This window comes from Leptonotus elevatus, chromosome 6 (genome assembly GCF_054856555.1).
Source record: "Leptonotus elevatus isolate MCC_2025b chromosome 6, RoL_Lele_1.0, whole genome shotgun sequence".
NCBI lineage: Eukaryota > Metazoa > Chordata > Actinopteri > Syngnathiformes > Syngnathidae > Leptonotus > Leptonotus elevatus.
Genome location: NC_141244.1, coordinates 22,795,625 through 22,822,695, shown reverse-complemented (window position 1 = coordinate 22,822,695; position 27,071 = coordinate 22,795,625). Strand labels below are relative to the sequence as shown.

General features: G+C 40.0%; 2 protein-coding genes across 6 annotated transcripts; one reads left to right on the top strand and one right to left on the bottom strand.

Annotated features, from left to right (window-relative positions):
- LOC147172776 (uncharacterized) lies at positions 1–25,542 on the bottom strand. Of its 4 annotated transcripts, none has more exons than XM_086079298.1 (11): positions 25,464–25,542; positions 24,038–24,250; positions 23,765–23,955; positions 16,827–16,887; positions 13,990–14,325; positions 9,869–10,132; positions 7,951–8,238; positions 5,107–5,220; positions 4,025–4,086; positions 2,466–3,923; positions 1–1,194 (listed from the first exon to the last, which is right to left on the bottom strand). In XM_086079298.1, exons 4-11 carry the CDS (start codon positions 16,867–16,869, stop codon positions 1,165–1,167), a joined length of 2,595 nt encoding a protein of 864 aa, XP_085935424.1. In that variant the 5' UTR covers positions 16,870–16,887; positions 23,765–23,955; positions 24,038–24,250; positions 25,464–25,542; the 3' UTR covers positions 1–1,164. The 4 variants fall into 4 exon arrangements, with proteins under 4 accessions (XP_085935424.1, XP_085935425.1, XP_085935427.1 ...); XM_086079299.1 differs by lacking the exon at positions 25,464–25,542 and adding an exon at positions 24,501–24,529; XM_086079301.1 differs by lacking the exons at positions 23,765–23,955; positions 24,038–24,250 and having other exon boundaries at positions 25,464–25,539.
- LOC147172775 (uncharacterized) lies at positions 16,609–26,123 on the top strand. 2 transcript variants are annotated; one of them, XM_086079303.1, is made up of 7 exons: positions 16,609–17,044; positions 18,191–18,222; positions 22,962–23,021; positions 23,217–23,594; positions 24,061–24,300; positions 24,633–24,732; positions 25,494–26,123. In XM_086079303.1, exons 3-7 carry the CDS (start codon positions 22,970–22,972, stop codon positions 25,552–25,554), a joined length of 831 nt encoding a protein of 276 aa, XP_085935429.1. In that variant the 5' UTR covers positions 16,609–17,044; positions 18,191–18,222; positions 22,962–22,969; the 3' UTR covers positions 25,555–26,123. The 2 variants fall into 2 exon arrangements, with proteins under 2 accessions (XP_085935429.1, XP_085935428.1); XM_086079302.1 differs by lacking the exons at positions 16,609–17,044; positions 18,191–18,222 and adding an exon at positions 21,134–21,363 and having other exon boundaries at positions 25,494–26,119.
- Positions 26,124–27,071: the final 948 nt, after the last annotated feature.

The following is a 27,071-nucleotide window of genomic DNA, read 5'->3' as shown; positions in this document are numbered from 1 at the left end:
CAGTCGACAGCAAGTGGAAAAATTTGTTCATAAAGCTATTAGCTGTACATGAAAAATAGTTAAATTAATAAGTAATTCTGGACAAAATAACTTTTTACTGCTGAAAATGGCTCAATGAGTCAAATATCCCTTTAAATACTAGAAAAAGGTGCACGCCAAGCAACTGGTGGCACTTTTAACCCCTACCAGGCCTTTTAGCCAATCAAGCGGAAGTCAATTCCGGAAAATGCCCAAAAGCTACAATGGTGAATCGACGGAATGTGTGCCAGGCCCTTTTAGCCAATCAGAAGGCTAGGATTTCATTTTCAGTGAGGCGCAAAAAACTACAAAGGTGAAGTGACGAAAGGCCAAATCCTACATGCACAGATACTCCTTAAACACGCTTTAACAATAAGACAAAACAAATTGCATGTAAACGTAAAGAGGAACTCAACCCCCAAAAATGTTTTCTTGACAATAATATGTTCTATGCAGCCCCATTAGTCTAATATGGTATTTTGGTTAATATTGTGTTAGTGGAATATGAGTTAAGCAGCAAAATCCAGCCGTTTTTATCAGTATCAGAAGGCGGCCATTTTGAAAATGACATCAGTTACTCAGGGCCCAGGCAACGACCAATCATAGCTCACCTGTTTTCTGAAGCTGAGCTGTGATTGGTTGTTACCTGAGACCTGAGCAACTGTGATGTCATTTTCACTAGGCAGCACGTAGCAAAATGGCCGCCTTTTAAGATGGATTAAAAACGGCTGGACTTTGTTTCATAACTCATAGTCCACAAATATAATATTAATCAGAATGTCCTGTTTAGACGAGTGAGGTCACATATAAAATATTATTGTCAAGAAATGTTTCAGTTTCAGCCAATCAGAAACCAGACATATTTACGCAAAAGACAGAAACAAAAATGGCGACATCACCCAAAGACACAACCTTACAGTACGTTTTCATTTCGCTACTGAACTTGTCTGTTTTCAGTCAAATCTTGTGAAACGCGCTTGTGCTGCTTCATCCATCATAAGGCAATTTATTTTTTATTATTATTTTTTGTAACCATATTTAGGACAAAAGGAACCTTTGTTGTTGTTGTTGTGGTGTTTTTCCCAACTCCCATTCGTCGTTTGAACGTCGAGACGAGGCAAAGCGACGGAGTGCCGACATCTGTCATCACCTCGGCCTCCCTCGGTGAGCCTGATGCTGGAGACAAGAACGCTTCATTGTTGATGTGCAACAAGCACCGAGTGCAAGAAGACAAAGTGCAAACAGAATCGCGACTGACGACAAGCAGCCGTGCGCTTAAAAGCTGACAAAAAGACAAAAAGCTTATTTTTTCTTTTTTTTGCGTGGTGAAAATGTGATGGGATTACATTACAGATGAAACCACGTTGTCTTTTTTTCTTGAAATTAGAGCTGTCAAAATTAATCGATTAATCGACAGTTAATTATCAGATTAATCGGCAATTATTTTAATAATTGAGTAATATTTGGAGCCTTTTTTTATTGTCCAAATTCTCAGATGTTAGCATATCAACAATAATTGTGATTTCTGTAGTCCTTCATGAAGACTGATTATCATCTGTTTAATAATCATTTACATTTTACTTCGGAAAACATTGACTGAACCGGTAACATAGTACAACAGCAATCCCCCCCTCCCCCCTTTTTATCACTATACAAATACAAAGTACGAAATAACCATCAATCACTTGTTAATAAACAGTAATTAAGTAAAATAATAATAATAATAATAAACTTTAATGAAAAATTAAAATGAATCAGAATAGTCAATCAATCGATTGAATAATTGCTAGATTAATCGATTCTAAAGAATTTCCATCGTGACAGCACTAGTATGGTGTTCCTCAGGGTTCAATTCTGGGGCCTCTACTGTTTTCACTATATCTGCTGCCCTGTATTCCATCTTAAAGGGGAAGTCAACCCCCCTTTTTTTATGACAATAATATGTACTATGCAGCCCCATTAATCTAAACATGGTATTCTGGTTAATATTGTGTTAGTGGAATATGAGTTAAGCAGCAAAATCCAGCCATTTTTATCCATTTGCCACTTGCTTGTTGCTAAAGTCTCAGGTAACAACCAATCACAGCGCAGCTTCAGTAAACAGGTGAGCTGTGATTGGTCCTGAGTAACTGTGATGTCATCTTCAGTCGACAGCAAGTGGCAAAATGGCCGCCACCCTGAGATGGATAAAAATGGCTGCATTTTGCTTTATAACTCATGTTTAGACTAGTGAGGTCACATATAACATATTATTGTCAAGAAATGTTTAAGGTTGACTTCCACTTTAAGAAAACAGCTGTGTTTGTTTTCAAGTGCTCTATAAATAATATTGTTGAGCGCTCCTAGCTATCAAGCAAAACTGTAACACTTCCTGAATTTGAAAGCTGATTGTCTTCTTCTTCTGAAGGAAAACCGGCGACAATTTGACAGAATTGAAAACAACTTACCTGCTGCGGGTGGGCGACATGACCGTGGCCGCTACGACCGTGGCCGGCGTGGCCTCGGGTGTGAGCATGGCCGTGCGCGGCCTCTTTTACAGGATGCTGATGGTGCCCGCCATGCTTGGGGCGGTGCTCACCAGATTTGTGACGGGCGTGAGTCCTGGGAAGGCTCTGGAACCCAGTGAGCGGGATAACAGGCGGCGGGGTGGGCGGTCGCGGTCCCGCGGGCGCAGAAGTCGGTTGAGACCGTGTTCCAGGGTTAATCAGGGCTGCTTGTGTTTGTTGTCTCCGGTTCTGGAAGGTCTGCGTGTTCTCGGTGTGGGATTTAAGTGCCGCTTGGGTGAGGGCACTGGGTTGTCGCTGGTTTGAGACGGCGGCAGTTTGGCGAGGTTGGCTGGCGCTGCGGGTTTGAGCCCCTTGGCTTTGCGCTTGGGCCAGTGCCGCCCTCTGTTGGTGGGTCACTTGCGCTTGGTGGAGGTGGTTCGGATCAGCCAAGGCTCTGGTATCTGGACTAAACAAGTTCGTTTGTCTCAAAGCAGTCTGCTGGTTTATGAACGGGTTGCTGCTTGGTGTGGTTTCCTGACTGGAGGCAGGTTGGGTACCAGGCGGGACCCTCAACTCTCTCTCCCTTTGCGTCGTGGGGCTTTTGTGCGAGTGGTTGACGGGCTCAAGTTGCGGCACTCTAAGTGTGCGCCAGTCCCAAAAATCAGCCGAGTGGCTCCTCGTCCCGTCTTCCCGACCCTCCCTGAAAGGATTTCGACCTCGCGATTGATTTTGTCGTAAAGGCGGGTGGTTGGTGTAGTCTGTCGTTTCTGAGGTCAGTCCCCTCGGGAGGGTGCCGCCCGGGTACGCCGGCGTCCCTCGCAAGGTATCCCACGGCATCTGGTGGGAGGAAGCACCGCGGACTTCCTGTTGGTAAGTCTGCGTCTTGGCGTTGCGCTGAGCAGCGTGGGATCCCGTCGGGATGAGCCCAGGCTGCGCCTGAGGATTCTCCGTTGGACCCCGGTGGGCTGACCCGCTTTGCATTCTGGGGTTGGACTGCCCTGCGTCCAATAATTGAGGAGCGTTATTGGCGGCTTCCTGCTGAGGGAAGGTGTTAAGGTTGACGTGGATGGTGGGCATCTGCGCGTTCTGCTGGGAACCTCGCGTCAAGCTCAGCTGGACCCCCGCGGGCCCTCCGTTGCCTTGCGCGGCCCCCGTCTGGATCACGATGTTCGAATTGGTCTGCTGCGTGTCCGCTCTTGCGAAAGCCGGATTGTCGACGCCGTCGAGCGGGTACGAGGACGCGTTGCCAAGGAGTCGAGGGTCGCTTTGCTGCAAGCGGTTCAGCTGCAGGTCGGCGGGTCTTTGGTGCTGGGTGGCGTACAACTCTGCGGGGCGGCGGGCTTGCGGGTTCGATTGAAAGATAGGGGGGTTGGGACCTTGGGCCAGATCCCTTGCAAGGTTAGCGCGGGGATCTGGAGGCTTAAGCGGGAGGGAGAAAAATGAGGGAGGAGGGTTAGCTTTTAGTGGCGCCATCACACGCTGGTTCAAATCGATAGCGAATCATGTGCGAGCTGGCTTACTAGAGGTTGGGGATTTGTGCGGTTCTTCTGTACTATGATGGCTTCTTCTCGCCTTTGTCGCGCTGGAACAACACAGCCGCAAACAATTACCAGGAGACAGCTACAAAGTCGTGTACAGTAAATACAAGATTTAGTGAGAAGCTTGTGCTGTATTTCCTCAAATATACCTCCGTGCAAATAGATAATTATCAAACTAATTGCCTTGTCTCAAATAAATGCCTCAGGGGGAAAAAACGGTAGTAACTCTTCTTTTCTTTTTTTTATTACTTTCTCTGTGACATATTGTGTGTTTCGTAGGAGGACTTATGGAAGAAATACCAATTAATTGATATTTGTACAAAAACAGAACATGACTTGCTGTGAAATGCAAATGGCAAAAGTTGAAAGACAACAAAAAATGTGTGCCCGTTAATAAATAAATGCCTCACTTCCGATAAACAGTCATGATAGATAGATACAGGAATGAATTTGAAATCTGGACTCAGTCATATGGAAACTCTAAAAAGAGAATTGTTGAACCAATTTAAGATTATGAATTGAATTGACCAACTTAAAAAATGTGTTTTTAATTATCGCTTCAAGTGGTAACACGTGATTGAATTCAATTATTAAATAATGATTAAATAATAAATAATGATTAAATAATGATCAATAATCAATAATCACTTACATTTAATATATTCACCTGAATTAAGTTCAAAGTGACTGCAATCCAAAGTATGAAGTTTATCCATCCATCCATTTTCTTAACCGCTTGTCCTCACAAGGGTCGCAGGGGGCGCTGGAGCCTATCCCAGCTGGCTTCAGGCAGTAGGCGGGGTACACCCTGAACTGGTTGCCAGCCAATCGCAGGTATTAAGTTTAATGAACTTTTTTTAAGCTGGTCAACAATTCAATTTGTACACTCTAAAAACAGTTGGGTCAAAAGTAGCCCAATTATGGATCAAAAACAGAACGATCCACTTTATGGGTCAATTTGACCCAACTTTCTGGGTTGTTTTATACAAAATGACCCAATTTGACCCAAGTAAAGGATTTGATCAATATGTATGAGTTATTCTGAAACTAATTAACATCCTTACCCCGTCTCCTTAGTACAAGACACACCAGCAGCACGATGAGCAGCACTAGGATGACGAGCAGCAGAAAGCTGCCGATCACGATGCCCGCCACTTCCCCGGCGTCCAGACAAATGTCTGGAATAAAAAAATAAAAAATAAAACACAAGTCAAATCTCACGTTATATAATTAATTAATAATTGACGCTTTTTAGAGTGTCCCGAATACTAATTTTTTCTCTCGGCTGGCCTGGGAACGCCTTGGGATCCCGTCGGAAGAGCTGGTCGAAAAAATGTTACGACGACGTCGTTAAAAATTCCTCAGGAGACGGTAAATAATATCTCTTTTCACCGGGTACATCGGCTTGGAGCCCGTAGGGGCAACAAAACCCGTCCTATTATCGCCAAGTTTGAGCATTTTAAACAGAAAGAATTTGTTAAAAGTAAAGGACGGGAGCTTAAAGGGACCTCATTTGGAATGAATGACCAATTCCCGAGAGAGATCAATGAGCGGCGAAAGGTACTGTTTCCTATAATACAATAACAGACCCAGAGGGCCGATACATTATTATTCAGGTGACTATATTTAATAAAATATATACATTTGGTAATTTATATGCCCTTAATAATGATGATCCGGCCTTTTTCCATGAATTTTTCTCTCAGCTGTTTGAATTAGCAGCGAACTCTACTATTATTATTGGAGGAGACTTTAACACATTCTTAAATCCATTAATAGATCGTTCTAATAATACAACATGTATAAGGCGATTACAATCTACTAAAGTAATAGGGGAATATATGGATGATTTTGGCCTCGTCGACAGCTGGAGAATAAAAAAAACAATTACCTTATTTTCCGCTGTGCACCGGTCTTTTTCAAGAATTGATTTTTTTCTTACAAATAACTCTATTGCTGATAAAACTGTTACAAAAATACATCCTTTTATTATTAGCGACCATGCACCAGTCTCACTTTCCCTACAAGTTGATTATACCTTTTAACCACCCCCGACATGGCGTTTTAACATCTCACTGCTAAACGACGCAGAGTTTGACAAAATTATAAGAAAAGAGTGGGCAGACTTTTTGGAAATAAATGACTCTAAAGACTTATCTCCATCTCTTCTCTGGGAAAGCAGTAATTAGAGGTAAAATTATATCATATTCATCTTGTAAAAAGAAACAGGATAAAAAATTAGAAAAAGACTTGGAAGATAAAATTAAACAACTGACGGATGAGTACGCAATAAACCAAATAACCAACTATGGACTGACAAAATACAAAAATACAGTTAGACGATATGCTATCTAAAAAGACAGAGTTTATAATACAACAATTGAAATACAACAACTTTGAATATAATAACAAATCAGGTAAATTTCTTGCAAACCAACTTCAACGCAATCGGGAAAAAAACTCTTATAACGGCTATTAAAGGGACAACTGGTGAATGCACACAATCACCAGAAGAAATTAAAAAAAAAAATGTATAACCATTATCGCAACCTATACTCAGAAAACAAAAATCAATCAAAACAAAATCAACACTACTACCTATTACAGAAAATTCATGGAACCCTGCAAGCCAGGACCCACACTACTCATTTCCTATAGGTAATTTAAAATACTGAGGCATAAAAATCTCACCTAAATTAACTGATTTAATTCATTTAAACTTTACTCCACTTCTGGATAGCATTTATAGTGACTTGGAGCGCTGGAATAATCTTCCTATTTCTCTAATAGGACGAATAGCCACCATTAAAATGAAAGTTTTACCCAAAATAAACAAATTTTTTCTCAATGATTCCATTTAAACCTACGGCTATCTGGTGCCAGTTGTTGGACTCGGCCGTTACAAAATTTTACTGGAATAAAAAAAAAGCAAAGATTAGTCTATCTACTCTTCAGAAAAGCACAATACACTTTGTTTATAGACATATAGGGCACACTTTGGGGGGCTGGGGTAGGGTGGAGACACAGTCTTCGCCCTACAACTGGCGGTGGGGGTTTGGGGGCCTGGGGTGGATGGCGGGGGTGGATGACATGTCAGATCGGTAAAATTACCGAATGAACAATACTGAGCTCTCCAGAAAAAAAAAAGGAAAAACGAAAAAGAAAAAAAAAGGAAGAGCTGGTCGAAGTGGTTGGGGAAAGGGAAGTCTGGGCTTCCCTCCTAAAGCTGCTGCCCCCGCCACCCAACCCCGGATAAGCGGTAGCAAATGGATAGATGGTCATTTTAATATTACAAGAAAAAAAAATCATCATTTTAGTTAGAATTTCACTTTATTTGGTTTTACAACTTTTGTTGTGGTAAGTGGTAATACTGTGGGAAAAAAATAATTGTAAAAGTAGTGAAATGAAGCCATATTTTTTTTATGAGTCAATGTTACGACTATTCTGACAACTTTACGACTATTTTTTCTCCCTAATTTTACTGTATTTTTATTGTCTCAATGTGACCATGCGGATATTAAATAGCCATATAAAGTTTTGAGGAAATTAGGTGGGTTGATTTTTGAGTTATGGTGGTAACAAAAAAACCTGCTTTGCCCTTTCAGCTTGCCAGCGGTAACAAACAAAGATAATGAGGCCAGAGAGAACAGATAAGAAGGAGGAGAGTGAGAAAGAAAAATAAATGAAACCAAAAGATGGAGGTGTGTGTGTGTGTGTGTGTGTGTGTACGCGTGTGTCACCAAATGACTTTGACCACATTCCCGCCAGATCAATCTCCCAGGATGCATTGTGTCCCTCTGCTGTCATGAAGACAGATACGCGGAAGGCAGGGGGGTGGGTGGACGCCGTTCTAAAACCCACCGCCATCATTATTATCCGCCTAGAGGTCAACCTTGGTCATAACTCACTTTCCACCGACACGTCCGTCGCACGCTCAGACTCGCCGCCCGTCACGGCGTTCCGGGCGGTGCACGAGTAGCGGCCGCTGTCGTCCGTGGACGACGTCTGGACGCTGAGCGCGCCGCTGTCGGGCTGCGCCGACGCCACCGGCTCGCCGTCGCGTTGCCACGTGAACAGGGCGGGGGGCAGCGAGTCCGATAGGCAGTTGAGGCGCAAGATCTGGCCGGCAAGGACGTCGGCGCTGCCAACGCAGTCTTTGGGCGCGTCCTTGGTCAGGACCGGCGTGTCGGGCCCGTCTGGTGGTTTGTGGGGAAGAAAGATAAGAACACAGAAACAATATTATGAAAAGCATAGGGCTGAACGATTTGGATAAATAATAATAAAAAAAAAAAAAGGGCTGAACAAAAATAAATAATACATTTAATAAAAATAATAAAGGTCTTAATACTTGTCTAAACATGCCGCAGTTTGAGCAAACGGGTGTCGGGTCCGTCCGGTGCAGTGATGGACACAGCAGGTTGTTATCAGCATCACAAGATACACTTGCTATTGATTTGTTTTCACCTCCAAAGACCAAAGAGACTTTCTGGGTTGTTGAAGCCAATTTACTACCTCCACCAAGGAGCTTAAGGTTCGCTTTAATTAGCTAGCAAAAAAATGACTATGAATCTATGCATCATTATACATCTACAAGTAGATAAGGGTGCATCTTAGGTATTGTTTTGCATTTTCAGCAGTTGCCTTCATTTCTCTGTGACTAATATATAAATAATGACAACATCTAAAGCCATTAGAGACAAAAGGCCTAATGTTATGCAGATATATGCATGAGTCATGATAGAGAAAAAATATTTTAAAAATGTAGTATAAAAAGTTGGAAAGTTATGAGTCATGTCCCAATACTACGAGAGAAAAAATACAATATTTTATAGGTTTACCGTTGAAAAATTAGTGGGAGAAAGGTTATTAGACTAAAGTCATAATTTTGACAAATGAATATTCGGACTTTATTCTGCAAAATTTCTTGCATACCGTCTTTTTCGGACTTGAAGTCACACTTTTTTCATAGTTTGGCCAGTACTGTGATTTATATTCAGGTGCAACTTGTAGTGAAATTAGAGCTCGGTCAATTGTGGTCAATCATTGCGCCTTTTCTTCACAATTCATTTTAGAAGTGTGAAGAGACTTGTAGTTAAAAAATAAAAACTTAAATAATCATAATTTTGTTCTCGTAATTGTTTTTTTGTCAAGTTTGTCAATAAGATTCAAGTGCTAGTCAGAAATGAAGATTTTTTTTAAAACCCAGATTCCTACTACAAAAACATTGTTTTGCATTTAAGTCACTTTATTCTTTTACCTAACAATTGAATAGGAAAAAAATTTAAAACTAAGAAAAAGTCAGAATTTTACATATCTATTTGAGAAAAAAAAATGTCTAAATGCTATCAGAGTACATTTGTAATATTGCGAAATGTGTTTTTATATTTTTGGGGGGGAAAGTAGTGATTGCTACACAAATAGTCAAAATTGAACAAAAGTGTTATCTTTGTAAAAGAAAGTCATAATGTTACCTGAATAGTCACAAAAGAAGAAAATAATTTGTTGTGTTATGCAGATAAATTTGTAACGTAGTACACAAAAATAGTACTTTTTCTAGAAAAAGTTTACATAAACTGTTGTAAAATTATGAAAAAAATTTACATGACTAAAGTAATTATACAGTTTTTTTTACTTATTATAATTAATACATAATTTTAACAAGAAAAATCCTCTACTGTTTTTTTTTTAAATCTCAAAATACCAATAGATAAACAAGAAAACTGCACCAAAGTCCCTGTCCCATTCCTCCACAAACCGATTTCATCCCCTCCTTTCAACGACAATTATAGAAAATGATCACGTTAACAATAACGCTCGCTCACTCACAAAAGACGGTGAGACTCCGTGTGGTGGCGAGGCCGCTGACCGGGTTGCTGACGGTGCACGTGTAATCGCCGGCGTCGCCGCGCTGGCCCGGGTTGATGATCAGCGATCCGCCGATGATGGTGATCCTGCCGTCTTCGATGATGGCCACGCCGTCTTTACCCCACTGGAAGGTGAGCTCGGTTCCACCTGAGGCGCACGTTAGCGTGATGTTGCCCCCTTCCGTCGCCACCGACGGAAGGGTGAGCGTCACCCCGGACACGCCGTCTATAAAAAAAGCCATTAATCTTGCGTTTAAAAATAATATGAATGGCGTTAAAGAAACTTTAAATTGACTAAAAATGAACGCACAAATTTTGACACCCCTAATATTTGCAATAGGCCTACTGCACGTACTGTAGTATTTGTGTTTGGATGTTAAGGGGCGTGGCCTAGAGCGTGACATCATGAGCTGGAGACGGCAGCTCCTTGCAAGTGTTCTACTTTCGTATTTGTGTGTTTGACTGTTTGTCCCGTTCAATAAATGGCTGAAAGTGAATCGGCGACTGTGGCTCTCCTTTCCCACATGCAAGGGCATAACCATACCGTAATTGCACCATTTTGTTTTGTGTGACATATTTGAAACTCGCTTGTACGTCAAATTCTGTCTCGCAACCTGAATTTTATTTTTATTTTTAAGTTGGTAACACTGTACTGCAAAAACTCATTTTTTTTAAATGGTCGCGACAAACCGCAGATTTCGGAAATTTCTGCAACGGACTAGGCGATACGTTCTACAAATAAAGCAGCGATATACAGTCCAACGTTGGTTTGATGTTTATGGTGAGGCTACAGCACGCAGGTGCGGGCACAGATGGTGAATAAAGGCCAGATGAATGAGTGGCGCAGAGATGCTGGCTGGCGATCGGCCTGAGTTTAATCACTGCACAGGGAGCAGAGCCTCAAGGATCATCTGCAAACATCAAGTATTGATGATGCAAGTGGACGCTGGGTTTCAAGGATTGTGAATGTGAATGTACGTTTGGGGTTAGGGTTAGTTGCACAAATCAATTGCAACGAGGAGGACAGAGAGAAAGCAATACGGAGTCATGAAAATATTATATGCCATTTTTCCGCAAATTGTAACCGCTATGCGAAGACGTCTAAACATTTATTTATTCTTTTTTACAATTTCAGTTTCAAATTATTTAATCTGACAATTTACACATTCTATGAGTAAATAACTGAGTTATATAGATTTTGCATAATATATGTAAAATGTATCTTTATAAATATTGTTTTTAATACATTTTTGTAAATATTTTATTTTAAATTGCAAAAAAACTTTAATATAATAAATATTTATTTTCACACAAAAAATATTGTTTATTTGTATATAATTGTTAATGAACAACATATATTAGAATAAAAAAATGATTTGAATACTAATATACTACTATATTACTAATATGTTAATACATTTCAGATGTTTCAATTTAACTCATTCAGTGCCAGCCATTTGCACTGAAGCAACCCCCTTCACTCCTGGCTGTTTTACTGGATTTTGACTGATTTTGCAGCAATTAGCATTAGATTATAGCTAAGTTTCATCATTATTTACAAATCGGTTTAGAACTGTGGGTAAATTAGTTTTTTTCAACATGGCCTGGTTGATCTCTTATACTCTGGTGCCACCTGCCGTTTTTTTAATAACTACCATTGATTCAGCCGTTCTCTGCAGTTGAGAGGCTGCATCAAAGCCTTCTGTATGCTCTAATGTAATTTTTAGTTGTATTTTTTACCTATAAATTTACATTTAAATTAGAACGTATTTATCTGTTTTTGGGAGCAAATGAGTTGAGGTCGCAATGTAGCACCAACTACTGGCACGGAAGACTTACTTCATGTTTTTCTTCTTCTTTTGCTTTAAGTATCAGCAGCTGGTATCGGCATCCTTCATAAGTACTGGATAGCTTGAAATAAGGTATCGTCCCGATACTCATCCCTAGTTTTTAAAATTTGGTCATATGTATGCTGTCCTTGGGTGTTCTGAAAGGTGCCTTTAAATAAAACAATCATAAATTACAACATTGGTAATATTATTATCATTCATAATTTAATAGCCAATCACTTACAACTAGACCGAAACTAATTTTGAGTCCCTGTCTCTTGTTGATACAAGGCATTTATTGTTATACAATTGATTGTATAAAACATCTCCCTGATTATGTTGAAGGAGGAAATGATCCCAAACGTCTCTAACGCGACGGCTGCTGTTTTTCCCTTTCCAGCCGCCCTGCTGACTCGACTGCAGACGTGTGGTATTTTGTGCCAGACGCACAAGGACGTGACATCGGCGTGCTCTTCGGCAAGCGCGCACGTCGCAACCTTTTCGGCAATCATTTGCTCCACCCGTCACCCCATTAGCGACGCCGCTGGGAAACGGAGGTGGGCTGGACGACGGCAACGTGGGATGATCACAATAGACGTTGTGCAGAACCGGCCTTTATGGAAATCAATGCAAATAGTGCAGATAAATATAATACAAAGTGCGCTGTGACACATCTAATAGTGTGTGTGTGTGTGTGTGTGTGTGTGTGTGTGTGTGTGTGTGTGTGTGTGTGTGTGTGTGTGTGTGTGTGTGTGTGTGTGTGTGTGTGTGTGTGTGTGTGTGTGTGTGTGTGTGTGTGCTGCATATCAATTGAGTGAGGATGAGTGGAAATAATCCACACTGTAGACTAGGTTACATGAGCACACAATGTACGTGTCATGGTTAATGCAATTTCTCCTCTCGCCAGTTATACAAGCGATAACAACTAACTTGCGCATTAGAAATAATTAGAATGACTAGAAATAATCCACCACTGTCGAAAAAAACATAAACCACATCAAGCACGGACATGTGCACAAGTTATTTGTCAGATAATGAAACTGCTCCTCTCCCTTCAGGCCGACACATTGCACAGTAGAAATAGACAGAATCACTCGAAATCGAATAAGTCAAAAAAAGTCCAGGTCATACTTGTGCACAAGGTACACATCATGATTAATGTGATCATCATGCCTCTTGCCAATTATGTATAACTGATACCTTGCACAATAGAAATACACTGAATGACTATAAATACAGCAATCCACCACTGTTGAAAAAATATAATCCACATCAAGCACGGACATGTGCACAAGTTCTCATAATGTGACTGCTCCTCTCTCTAGGCCGCCACCTTGCACAGTAGAAACTGAATTACTTGAAATAATCTAAAATAAAAATAAAAAAAGTCCAGGTCATACTTGGGCACATGATTAATGTGGTCATCATATATTTTGCCAGGTATGTATGATAACCGCCACCTTGCACAATAGAAATAAACAGAATGACTAGAAATAATCCACAGTCAAAAAAGTCCACATTCCCCACAGGCACATGCAAAATTTAATATCATCATTTAATTGTTGATTGTTCATCTCGCCAGTTATTCATGTCAGCCACCAACTTGGGCAATAGAAATAAATAGAATCAGTCAAAATAATCCACAGTCATAAAAAGCCATAGTCCCTACAGGCACATGCAAAATGCAATATCATCCTTCAATTACTGTGATATTACCTCTAGCCAGTTATTCACGTAAGCATCCACTTTGAACAATAAAACATAAACCAAACCAGTCAAAATAATCCAGTCAGAAAAAAAATAGTTCACAGTACTCTCAATAATGTACCTGTTAAGATGCAATCACTCTTCTCACCAGTTATATACGATAGTCATGACCTTGCACAATAGAAATTATAACGACTTGAAATAATATTTAAGAGTCAAACAAAAAGGTCCATAGGCACAGTGCTCACGCACTGTTCGCATCCAAATTGATGTGACTACTTCTAAAGTAACAAGCACCTTGCACAATAGAAATCAAGAAAATGGCTCAAAGTAATCCACAACTATGGCAGGCACGATTGCATGCGCATGCAATAAACATTATATTGCTTCTCTCGCTAATTAATCATGATAGTTGCCACATTGCACAAATGGAAAAAGAAGAACCCCACAAAATAATCCACAGAGGATACAATTTTGCAGCCCAAACAGGCGTGTGCGCAGTATACAATCTATCATATAATTGATGCTTTCTTTTGTCAGTCCTTACCAAAAACCCTGAGCGGCGCAGATCTGGAGTTTGGGGTGAGGCCCGTGGAGGCAAGCGGGACCACCTCCACCGTGTACGAACCCGCGTCCCCCAGCTGGGCACTTCCGATGCGGAGCTGCGTGGCCGTGATGGTGACGCGGCCGCGAAACTGCGGCACCTCGTTGATAACGGAGGAACCGCCTGCAAACAGGCCCAGCGTCACGCCCTCGTACAGCCAAGTCATGGACAGCACGTCCGGGATGGTCAGCACCGTGAACTGGATCTCGGTGCCGGTCAGCACCAGCACGGGGTCAGTCTGGAATTGGATCTGGATCTGGTCCTGTGCCAGCACCAGGACTGGAAAGCAAACATGATGGTGGAAAACTAGATTAGTGACCATAAGGGTTATTTCTATTAAGCAAGATGGGAGTTACTTTAAAAAACTGGTGACATGTGAATTGTGACATTTGCCTGTGCCTGCCCAAATGCAGAGTTTTTTTAATTTATTTTTTTAACTGTGGATTACTGTGAGTTTTTTTTTGTATATTTCCATTGTGCAAGGTTGCGTGTATCATTAAACACTGGTCAATTGCATCATAATATGATTATTCATGTAACGGAGTACGCAGTGGATTCTTTTTTTTTGCATGTGGATTATTTCAAGTTGTTTTATTTATTTCTAATGGTGGTTATCAGAAATAAGTAGCGAGTGGAGCAATCACATTAATTATGAGCTACACTAAACATGTATGGACCTGCCAACTTTTTTTTTTGACTGGATTCTTTCAAGTCGTTTTATTTATTTTTTTATTGTACAAGATGACAGTTATCAGGAATAAATAGCAAAAGAAACAAAAGCATTAATCATGACATGTACATGGCGCAACGAGTGCACCATGGAATACTTTTTGACTGTATGGGTTATTCCTCGTCATTCTGTTTCGAAAAAAAAGTCCTACATTCTATGTTGGCCTCTTTTTCTAGCATCTCTTTGTTGCCAAAGTTAAGCTGGACTATTTTGTCATTCCTACAGAGGTTCCCTTCTTTTTACACATGCATGTTAATAAAACGTGACAATTGACCACATTGCATGATTCTACCTTTTTTTTTTTTACACTTTGTTTTTATGACTAACATTTTGACCTTGGAACAGACTCGTTCTATTGTTGTGAAGTTTCCTCAGCTCTAAAACAAGCAGAAACAAATGTGCAGCAATTATCCTGACCTACTTATTTAATTATAACAAGCAAGCAATGTCCCCATATAAGACTGTGTATTTACACAAAGAACAAGCACGATTCACATTCAGGAAAGACTCCAAAGTCCAATTACTTCATATTTTCATACTCAAATTAATGACTCTGCATTATTTATGATTTCAAAGAAGCTCGATTAGGGGGAAGTTAAAATAGACTTTGGCAGAATGTCCTCAGACTGCTTGGTGGGCTCAATCACCATTTTGCCAAATCAATTTTCAATAGGCAGCGGGGAAAAATGACTATTTAATTAAATGAGAATGTCGGCGATTACGACTTGAATTATTATCTCTCATGCATGAACGGCGGGTGCCGGACGACGAGCAAATTGAAATGTAATTTCAAATTCCCGACGCCTAATTTTCTCCGCCCGTTTGCCGCAACGATATCTTTGGCACTCTGTCTTGTTTTTTGTTGTTTTTTCTTCATGTGGGTGCGACAGGCAGTGTGGCCTGTGACAAGTGGCAGAATTAAACACCACCACACGTTGTTGACATTTTGCATGGTTTTAAAGACATTAAACATTCAATTTGAGGAGTTTGTCGCTTGTCTCAATGGCTTAAAATCTAATAATGGCTTTCTCGTGTCCAGAAAATTGAGTAAACAAAAAAAAAAATCTTCTTGTTACTACAATAAACATATGCAAACATGACTACAATAAATACCATTTTAATATTAAAATGATCTGCAGGAAAGATAAGTAAAACAAATAAATTGCAATATAAATCAAAACATTTTATGAACTATTCATATTTATATATATTCTATATTTCACCTCGGCGGGTAAGTAAATGTGCAATTTAAGTCCATTCACTTAACAACAAAGTAATGCAAGACAATACGATAAACTATTTTGTAAACAATTATTACCATACATTCTATTATCAAAAACTCTACATAGATGATTATTTGTTATAAAATATTTTAAAAGAAAGAAAATAAAGACATCACCCCTAACAAAAACCGTGTACATTCTGCAGGAAGCAAGCCATATATTTGGTTGTGTTATCTAATGATTTTATCAATTTGATATTTATTTTTTGTAAAACAACGTTTTATTGTTTTGTAAAATGTCAATAATTACTTGAAAAGCACAATAAAGTTATGTTTATTTTGGCAACCACCGGTAATGACGTGTTACGTTCAGGGTCATACGCTTCGGTGGGTAAAAGAAGACATCTCTAAACTAGATATGAACAATTAAATCACGTCTTCTTCTTACACTGGCTCAACAAAGATAATACATTATCATTGTCATTGGATTAACGATCATTACAAGCATTAATGAGCTAAACACAATTTAAATTGTTAAACAATCACTGTCTCAATGATGAATTGTTAGAATTACGAGCACGAGATGAGGCCTTGAAGGCATCACGATGGGAATGCGGTTGCTCTCGTTTGGGAGGGAAGACAAATGAAGGGAAGGCGACTTTGCGGTTTGAAGGCTTTGCTTTTCTTTTTTTGCCACCTCCCGTGGACGTGTTTGAAATACCACGCAGCTCGTCTTGTTTTCTTCCCACGTCACCGACTCGGAGGTCATTTGGGGGCTCTTTCTGAAAGCTGGAGGGGGGAAAAAAAGTGCCGTGTTGTTTTGATTACCTGCCAGTGAGATCCCGACGAAGAAGGCCACAAGTTGTCTCATGTCGCCAGTCAGGATGCCCTGTGGGCAAAATTTGACTTTTTAATCTGCAAAATAACCCCTGGGATGACGTCCACAAGCAAGTTTTGTGATACATTACAAAAGGAATTAATGCTGTAAATTACTAACTTCCTCGAAAGCGTCATCAAAACAAACAGACTATCCCTCATTTGCGGAGGTAATAAGTTTATTATTAACTTACCCGCGCATGTTCTCTTCATGGGCATATTGGTACGTGATTAATGTCATGCTCAGTTTCGGGACGCATTGCTGAGTTAATGATGTAAACTTCCGGGTTGCCACCCCTACCGCCTGTCAACTGTTGCACCTGTTCTCTTAAAGAGCCAGCACCCTAACAATGCGGAAATAGAAAACACAAGCGGTCTACGTGATGTGTTTACGTGGCAGCCATGTTGAAGGAAGCAAAGACAATGCATGTGTATTGACTTGCTCATTTCTCATCCGATTTTCACGAGGTTCACTATTTTTATCAATATCAATAGGTCTTTATTTGTCCAAGAGCATTTTTGCAATTATATTAAATTTAAATGCATTTCTTCTCATTTTCTTTCCAATACGTTTGGGACTCTCTTTTATTTTTATTTTTTTATTACTCAATATTTACCAGTTGACTTATAAAGGTAATGATGTATTGGGAAGAGGCCTTTATGTATTTCAGAGCATTCTTAAAACCTACATAAAATACAGTATTTATCATTTTTAAAATATAATACCATGTGAGCAACTGCAGAAAACACTAAGCACTTATTAGCGATAAGGCATTTATTTTTCCACAAATAATAACACTTAATTAAACCACAATATGTGTTATGTTCAGTCCCATAGAGCCCAATGCATTTAGTCCCTAGTGTCTCCCTTTCGGGGGTTTTCAACACGACTCAAAGCTTTAAAAATGTTAATTTCATGGCTTTATTATAAGTAAAGCTAGCAATTTCCAACCCTCCAACAATATTTATGAGTTAGCAGAAAATTATTCTAGCACCAAGCCGTATGGATGTGCAAAAAAAAATAAAAAGAGAAAGTGAGCTAACAAACAATTTTTCTGTTGCAAAGCTTCACTGTAGGCAATGTTCACTCTTAATCGCCTTCTTCCTAAACGCTTCCTGCCAGCCGGCTGAGGCATTATGCGAGAGGAACAAGGTCAAAGGAAGAAGCTGTTCAATTATTAAAACTCGTTCGCGTTGTTTTGCTTTGCTTTCTGCAGTAGCCTTCAACGCGGCTTGTTGATTTAATGCTAAACATATAGTACATGTGAATGAGTATACAAGAGCGTCTGATGTCTTTTTTTTTTTTCTTCCAACAGGGCGAATTGTTCCTGAAAATTTTTCATTCAAGGTAGGTTTGTTTGTATTTACATGTATTTTCTTTCAGTAGGATATAATGAAATAGTTTGTTCTACGGTCAAGTCAATACCCCGTTGCATTATGGGAAAACATTTCAAAACAAAATTATGCACTGCATGACATGATAATAAATCATGAAAATTACAATTAATTGTAACTAAATATTCAAACGTATTGTGTAGCATTGTATGTAGCATTATGTAGCATTTAGCCTACAAATACGTTTGAACGTATTTGCAAGTACATTCAAATGTATTTCGATTAGGTGTGTCAAAATTAGTGCGTTAATTTTGAATTCATTTAAAGTTCCTTTAATGTCACAAATTTTTTTAACGTTTGATTAATGGACGCCCGTTTACTTGGAAAGCCTGTATTAGGGGAATTCCAGTTGCAGCGGAGCAGACACGTCCGCGTCCAAATTTAGCAGTAATAAATTGAATAATAAATAATGCATGTGTATTTATGGAGACTGGGGTCAAGTTGTATTTTACAATTTTAAAAATGTGCAAAATTTCACAAGTTACTTCATGGTAAAAATTAGCTAGCTCTTAATATGAAAAGAAAAATGCACCGAGCTGTCACCGACAAATGCAATTATGCCATCTAGTGGCAGATAAATGACCTCAACACAATTCAATATCACACTTGTTTTTTTACAGTACAGTACATTTAATTTGAACAAAATTTTGTAAATATTTATGAAATTGCTATATCAATGACTAAAAGATGCAGCCATATTTCTATTAGTTAAAAAAAATCCACTTTTATGTTAACAAGAGTATGAAAATATGTGATTGTACATTTAGAACAGATTTTTTTGCAATTAACCGTGAGTTAACTATTGAAGTCATGCGATTAATTACGCTTAAAAAATGTAATCGCCTGACACCCATAATTTCAATACGCTCAAACATACTTGCCAGTCAAAAAATTTTGAAAAATAATCATAAAAAGCAGAAGCAAAAATAAATACAAAATAAAATAAAAAATAAACAGCACTGTGTATGCCAGAAAATGTATCTGACTTGAAATTTCAGCCATGAGCTGCGCATAAAGTAATTATTATTATAATTTGATTATAAGATGTTTGAGGACAAAACTGGCTTGAAATTTCTCACACAACTCCAAAGTGTTGGACTCCGTGTTGTTTATATCGCCATGGTCACCACATTGTATTGTTCATCTAAACAAAGTGGACAATGATGGCACTTGCAGCACAGCATACATGCACTCATTTTATGTGCCAGTGCCCCCTGCTGGTTAAAAGCAGTAATAAGAGCGCCCACTGGGAGTGAGAGCTGTTTGATTGTTCATGAACACTCGGCAAGGAGGCGTCGGATTCAAATCATCATCATAATTGCTCGTTGTGTGCCTCCCCCCGTCGATAAGTGATGTCATTACGCCTCACGCTCGCTCTCTAGGAAGGAGGTTGACAAAACAGTCTAATCTCGCATAATGGCTGTACCGCCACTCGCCTAATATGGCCGAAAAATAGTCCCAGTGGGAATGCAGACACACAGGGAGTAATTCTCATATGACTTTTTTTTTTTTTTCCTTCCAGCTACAGTTTAGAAGCGGAGACAATATGTATTGTTCCCGCTCGGGAGGGATAATAAGACAGCAGCACAAAGAGTATTTTATGGCTTCCAAGTCCTACATTGTCGCCGGTTTCCCTTCAGAAGAATACTGCGAGCAAGCGGTGGCCAAGTGGGCAGGAATGCGACCTGTGACCCAAAGTTCGCCAGTTCGCTTCTCGCGACCGCACCGCATCATCGTGAAAGAAATTTCAAGTCAGCTGGCCTTCCAATGCAGGAAGTGTTCCTACAGTTTTGCACGATAGCTAGTAGCTACCAACACTCAACGCACTTTAAAACAACTACCGCTGTTTTCTTAAAGTCAACCTTAAACATTTCTTGACAATTATATGTTATATGTGACCTTACTAGTCTAAACATGACATTAATATTACATTTGTGGAATATGAGTTATGAGGCAAAATCCAGCCCTTTTATCCATCTCAGGGGCGGACATTTTGCCACTTGCTGTCGACTGAAGATGACATCACAGTTGCTCAGGACCAATCACAGCTTACCTGTTTTCTGAAGCTGCGCTGTGATTGGTTGTTATCCCACTAACACAAAATGAACTCATTCACTGCCATTGACGTCTATAGACGTCAAAAATTCATTTGAACTATTTCTATTAGTTTAAAAACAAGAGTATGAAAACCTAGATTTTGTTCATTGTATATAATATATCTGTTATAAATGTACAATATAAAAAAATCTCCAGGTTTTCATACTCTTGTTAACAAAAGTGGAAAAAATGTTAAACTAATTGCAATAGTTAAAATGAATTTTTGATATCTATAGCCGGCTTCCCCTTTAAGAGCAGCAGATACAGTGAAAACAGTAGAGGCCCCCGAATTGAACCCTGGGGAACACCATACACATGAACACAAATTTTATGCATTTTTAAAAATCACAGCAAAGCTATTGTGTCAAATTCTAAGTCCGAATATTTAACATGAAATGTGCTTAATGCTACATAATTCATATTACTACAGTTTGAGTTTTTAAAACATTTTTAGAATATGATTTTTAGGCGCCACAAGTCTAACTGGCTTGAAATTTCTCACAACTGGAGTGGCTTTAAACATGCACACGTCTGTTTTCGTATTACTTTTACTTTTGCGAGAAATGCATTTTAGCAACATTAAATAAATGCCCCAAAAATTAAATTTCTCATGCAGGTCTGTCAAATTCTGTCGCCACGGTTACAGGATTGTTTCGCTGTTGCTTTTGAGGCCCTTTCTGTGAGCTTTTGCCGCTTTCGGAGGAGCGCTCGTTTTCACAATAGAGACGTCCAGCTGCAGGCCAGAGGAAGCTTGTAGTGTAGCCTGCAGGAAAGAGAGGTGGAGTCCAGCGCGAGGAAACGGCTTGAAAACAAGGTTACGCCTCGCTCGGGCTTGTGTGACCCGCTCACGTTTTCACCAACTCCGCCACGTCCGTCTCCGCGCCACCTTTCTGGCTATGCGCTGACGTTTTTTCATTTGGCATTTTCGGGGGACTTTGGCAGCCAACCACCTTGAACTTTGACCGTTGGGAAAGCGAAGAGAGAACATTTTGGGAAGGTGGGTGAAGTTTCAGGCTTTGGGGGGAGGGGGGGGGGCTTCATGTTAAATGTTGCTGGCGAGCCCGTGGAAGTTGAGCTCGCGCCAAGCGCGTTGCTATCGTTGGCCGTGAAATCGAATGAAACAAATAGCCGCAAAATGTGCCTGACATGATTGTTGTTTTAACCGCTGCCAGGTGCAAAAGTGTTTTTGTTTTTCAAAAGTTTGTTGTTGTATGTTAGCAGAATTACAGCAAAGCCATGCCAAGGAAAAATATGTGAAAGGGAAAGGCATGTGAGAAATTTCAAGTCAGTCAAAAATTCACTAGTTATTGCTTCTGTCTGTTTACTACAACCAACTGGATACAAACTATCTGTATATATCTCAGCCATTTTCACTGAAGCAACCCCCTTCGCTCCTGGCTGTTTTACTGGATTTTGACGGATTTTCTTTAAGCAACCTCTTCATGTCAGAAGTTGCATCAAATTTGTGATTAATCGGGAGTCAACTATTGAAGTAATGCGATTAATTACAATTTAAAAAAATTATCACCTGACGTGATTTAAAAAAAAAACAAGATTACTAAAAATTAGGGCCGTCATAATTAATCGCATAAATTCACTAGTTAACTCAGGATTAATCACAAATTTTATATCTGTTATAAATGTACAATTAAAAATTCTTGGTTTTCATACTCTTGTTAACAAAAGTGGGGGAAAAAATGTTAAACTAATAGAAATAGTTCAAATGAATTTTTGACGTCTAAAGCTGTCAATGGCAGTGAATGAGTTAATATTGTGTTAGTGGAATATGAGTTAAACAGCAAAATCCAGCCATTTTTAATCCATCTCACGGGGCTGTCAACTGAAGATGACATCACAGTTGCTCTAGCATTTAAAAAAAAAACACAAAAAAAAACGTATACATACGTTTTGGGGAGTGAAGGGGAAAGTATTAAAAAACCTTATTTATACGTATTTGAATGAGTTAAAAGACGATTCAAGAACGGTACAAGTGGAACGATTTGGTTCGATTCAATTTGATAAGGTTACGGCTGTACTTTTGTCATGTTTATATGTAACAAGTTGTTAAAAAGTATTCAAAATTCAAACTATCCAAGTTAATTAAATTTAAAACAACAAATCAGCAGCAACATCAAATCGATTTAGACCTGGTGTGCATCTCTCATTAATTTGGTTGGTTTAAAATCAAAACCCATTTTCTGATTAAAAGTTGTTGTTTTTTACACCCCTAATATATACGTATGTGTATATGTTTGTAAATATGTATACTTTTTTTTTTTCAGTTCCTCCTCACCTAATCAGCTTCCGTATTTCAAACCATGTCCCCGCTAATGTGCACTGGTTCGACTAACAACAGATGGAGCTTGGTTACAAAAGTATTGACAACGTCGCTCAACGTTACAGACTCCTCTTGCGACTTTTTTTTTTTGCAGCTAAGAAACCTACAACATGAGCAGAAAACCTTTTCGCATCGTTTTCTAAATGCCCCCCCCCCCCCCCAAAAAAAATACGAGCTTTTGATCAAATATTGTGATGCTTGTGAATGCAGTAAGGGTGTACGCGTTGATGTGTGCACGTGTTGTGTGTCCACATCAGCTGGCGTCATGGCTCTAATGGACTTCCTGTGCTGGAGAGCTGCCACATTGCTGCTACTGTGTAAGTGATGTATTGCTTGTTTTGTTCAAGTTGACTATTGTCCCGTTTACTGGACATCACGTTATATGGTAAGCACACGCCATTTGCTCCACCCACTGTCACCGTTTTGTGTTGAGCGACATTATGAGGAACATTTGCCTCACGAGTCAATCATTTTGTGTTGATCATAAATGTGTTGTTTCTTGATTTGTGCAGTTGCCAGCGGGCTCGAGTGCATCTCGGTGCACATCTCCAACGAGGAGCCCGTGTACATCATCCCGGGCTCCACCCTGGTCCTCCGCGCCCACATCCAGTACGGCTCCCCAGACCAGCTAGCGGCCGTCACCTGGGAGCGGCAGCCCGAGAGCGCCGCCCCCGACGGGCGGGCCATGCTGGCCTCCTGCCCCGGCGGGAGCCTCCCGCTGCCCGTCCAGTGCGCCGCCACCCGACCTAACGTGCGCGCCAGCGTGGAGATGGAGGCCAGCGTCCTGCACGTTAGCAAATACGGCAAAGCCGACGTGGGGGTTTACGCCGTCACCGTGACGGGCAAGGCGGGACAATCCAGCACGGCGAGATGCATCGTCAGAGAATACGGTGAGGTTATATGTAACGTATACACCTTAACTTTTTTTTTTTTAACACATTCACTGCCATAGACGGCTAGAGACGTCAAAGATTCAGATTCATTTTTGTGGGTCAAATGAAAAAGATTATATTACAGTACATTTCATTTTGTAATAGCATTTAAGCGTGACGACCGGGACCTTTGCTTGGTTTGGGGGTGCCGCCTGTACCCCGGTGCTCCTTTCTCTCTTTCTACCCCACCACAGTGTTCCGCCCTACCACGTGGCTGGCGGTGGGGTGGGCGCGGGTGCCCTCACGACGCCACTGTCCGGCACCTCCCCGGCGCCGATTTCTGGGAACGGGTGGTCCCTGGGGGTCGTATAATAGGGGGCTGGCAGGGGTGGGAAATATATTTATATACACACATATTTATTTTATTTATATTACTTTCATTTAAAATTCACATTTCTAACCTTTGCGTGCGTTTGCGTCGCAGAGGCGGTGCACCACGTGTCGGTGAGCATCAACGTGTCGCACTCGTCGCTGGTGTGCGGCGAGGCGTGGGGCACCGAACCCCAGTTCAGCTGGCTGCACGAGCGCGACGCCGTCACCGGCAGCGTGGGCCGCGTCTCTCCGGACGGCGCAACCCTGGTGGTCACCAAGTTGCCCATTTGCGGCCACTTTACCTGCGTGGTCAGCAACAAGATGGGTTACAGCTCCGCCACCTACACGGCCGGTACGGAGACATGTCAAATCAACAGAAATCTGAATTATTATTTTTTGGGGGGGGTTGTCATTATTATTGTATTATTTTATGTAATAATGCAAAAAAATTGAAAAGAGCTAATCAACTGATAAATCCAGCGAATTCGAGTGTTGACATGAAAAGTAGCAGCAATCAATTTCTGTCCTTCCTATGTCCTTCCTCACCCCCACCTCATTCTTGCCTTTCTCCCTTCCTTTCAAACCGTCCTTGTGTTGTTCCTCCCTTCCTTCCAACCTTCTGGGCAACCATGTCCGATTTCCTTTTACTCCCCCCCCCCCTCCCCTCCCCTCCCTGTTGCGCAGCACCGTGTGAACCAAGCGGCATCAGCGGCTCGACGGTGGCTATTGTTTGTCTGGTGGTGCTGCAGATCTTAGGAGGAGGCCTGGCTTTTCTACTCTGGAGGCAAATATTGAACAAATCTTGAAGAAAAAAAAATACAAAAATGCTTTAACCTATGTATTGCTATTTTCTACGTTTACTGTCAAACTAATAAAAAAAACAGAGCCACAATGACTTTTGTTTTACAAAAGTCCTTTAGCTCAATACTAAAACGCAATCGGAAACACCATAGACAGGCTAACAGAACTAGCATCAATGTCATGCTATTTCTAAACCTTAATATTTGAACACAAGTGGTGGCAACACATATACACAGATAATACAACAATACTGACGGGCAAATATTCTTTATCCCTCTGCAAAAAAAAAAAAGTTCTAATATTGCTTACTTAAATCGCCACATAGCTTAGCCTTTAGCCCGCTAGCTTCATGCCAACGCTAATTAGCATTAGCATAGATTGGACACAAATTTTGTCCAATTTCTATAAAATTTGTACAAATTATGCTACACAAATAAATGACCTAATTGACCAAATACTTTTTTGGCATTGGTAGAATTTTCGGAAAAGTCAGCCCTCAAAAGCAGTTTCATGTAGCAACATGAAATTTGACCCAGGAAGTCTGCCATTTTAGTTTGAAGCCACCATTTTAATGTCATTTGGCCATGTCAAGTGGTCCTTCAAAAGGTCAACTCGTCCTAATGTTGCCAAATTTGAACTAAATATACAATCCAGACTCACAACACAAAACTGCAAGATTTAAAGTTGTTGTTTTTGTCTGTGCTGTGCTTGTACCTGATTTATTTTTGCTGTTTTCCTTGCCAGGAGGAACCGGAACAGGAACCGAGGCGACAGGCTGCGAGAACATATTGACGACAACATTTAAAAAGTGCCAAAAGGATGGGTGGGGGGGGGGGGGGGGTGTTAATGTATATAATACATTTGAGGAAGTCTTTCTATTGTCACCAGCAGGACTTGTGCTACAATATCAGGAGTCTGTATCTACACTGCCTCCTGCTGGGCCACACTTGACACTGTTAGTTTAATCAGTCATCCTCCCGGGAACACAAATAAAACACGAGAAACAAAAAAACCGCTTGTATATAACACATACAACTGTAGAAAATTGCAGTTAAGCATTTTAGCAAGATACTCTCTACTGTTTCTATGAAAAATAAAGCAGAAATGCTCAAAATATCGTTTATGGTGCCTTTTGTGTGAAAATACATTGAGAAGAATGCATTTGCTTGTTTTGGAGTTCAAATTGTCCAGAGTGCATTTTGTATACAGCGTCATTGTAAAGTGCATGAGACAACCTTGGTTGCCATAAAATCCGCCAGTCCTGTTTATGCCTCTTAGCGAAAGGTTACGTGCAGCAAGGGAATTGACAAAGAAACCACCAAATTGTAAGCCAATGTAACATGCAGTTTTAACAACACAGTGCTAAGAGGAAAAATATATTTAATGGTTCAATTAAACTTTTGTACACTCTTTTTGTTTTGTTTAAAAAAATGTGTCTAATGGTTTGAAAACAAACTACAAAGACTAAAATGCTAATTATTGAACATCAGGCAGTGATTTGCTTGCAGATCACTAGAAGAAGCACAGGTAACAATGTGATTGTCCAGTTCATTTTAAAATAATTCAGTTGATTGCATTGTATTGGCTGTAACTTATTTATTTAAAAAAAAAATCATTTTTAAATAAATGTTCATATTTTACAATGTTTTTATTCATTTTTGTACATAACAAATCCTTACATAAATGTTAACAAAATAATAAAAACAATTACTAATATTGAACATTCTGAATCGTCACTTAATTCATGCAGAAAAAGTTTAAAAAAAAATAAGTGTACTCACCATCAAGTCGTCATGCTGCACAACATCAATGACTGTTTATTGCATGTTCCTGAGAGGCCAGTCTCTCCACATACTGAAACCCACAATTGACTTTGTGGTTTACATTATGAACGCTGCTTTAGCTAAATTGTACCAAGGACTATATTATATAATAGTAATCTATTGCTACCAATTAAGATCCATTTCCTGTTCAATGGTGGGAAGTACAAATACTATTCCTTACTGTAGGCATTGGTACTTTAATTCAATATTTATTTTTCTGACAACTTTTTACTTTTGCTCCCAACATTTGAAGACATATCTGTACGTTTTACTACTTCCCTTATCAAAATGTTTTTTGTTTTTTTTAGTAAAAGTCAAATTCCGAATTGAACAAGCACATAACAAAAGTTCCCACTGTGTGTGACCAAGGTAAAGCAAAGCATTTTATTGCAAGTATTAGTCAAACATACACTTCAAACAAGAAGCAAAGCAACACTAAAAAAGGCCAACAACCGAAAGGAAGAAGTTACAAAAAGGAACGAATCAAGCAGTCGGTACA

What these genes read in the sequence shown, in the direction of transcription:
- LOC147172776 (XM_086079298.1), bottom strand. Translation starts at nt 16,869, where the DNA reads ATGAGACAACTTGTGGCCTTCTTCGTCGGGATCTCACTGGCAG. An exon ending in CGTCGGGATCTCACTGGCAG is followed by an intron (nt 14,326 to 16,826) that starts GTAATCAAAACA and finishes TTTGCTTTCCAG; the next exon opens with TCCTGGTGCTGGCACAGGAC. An exon ending in ACGGAGTCTCACCGTCTTTT is followed by an intron (nt 8,239 to 9,868) that starts GTGAGTGAGCGA and finishes ACAAACCACCAG; the next exon opens with ACGGGCCCGACACGCCGGTC.
- LOC147172775 (XM_086079303.1), top strand. Translation starts at nt 22,970, where the DNA reads ATGGCTCTAATGGACTTCCTGTGCTGGAGAGCTGCCACATTGCTGCTA. An exon ending in TGCCACATTGCTGCTACTGT is followed by an intron (nt 23,022 to 23,216) that starts GTAAGTGATGTA and finishes TGATTTGTGCAG; the next exon opens with TTGCCAGCGGGCTCGAGTGC. An exon ending in CTCCGCCACCTACACGGCCG is followed by an intron (nt 24,301 to 24,632) that starts GTACGGAGACAT and finishes CCTGTTGCGCAG; the next exon opens with CACCGTGTGAACCAAGCGGC.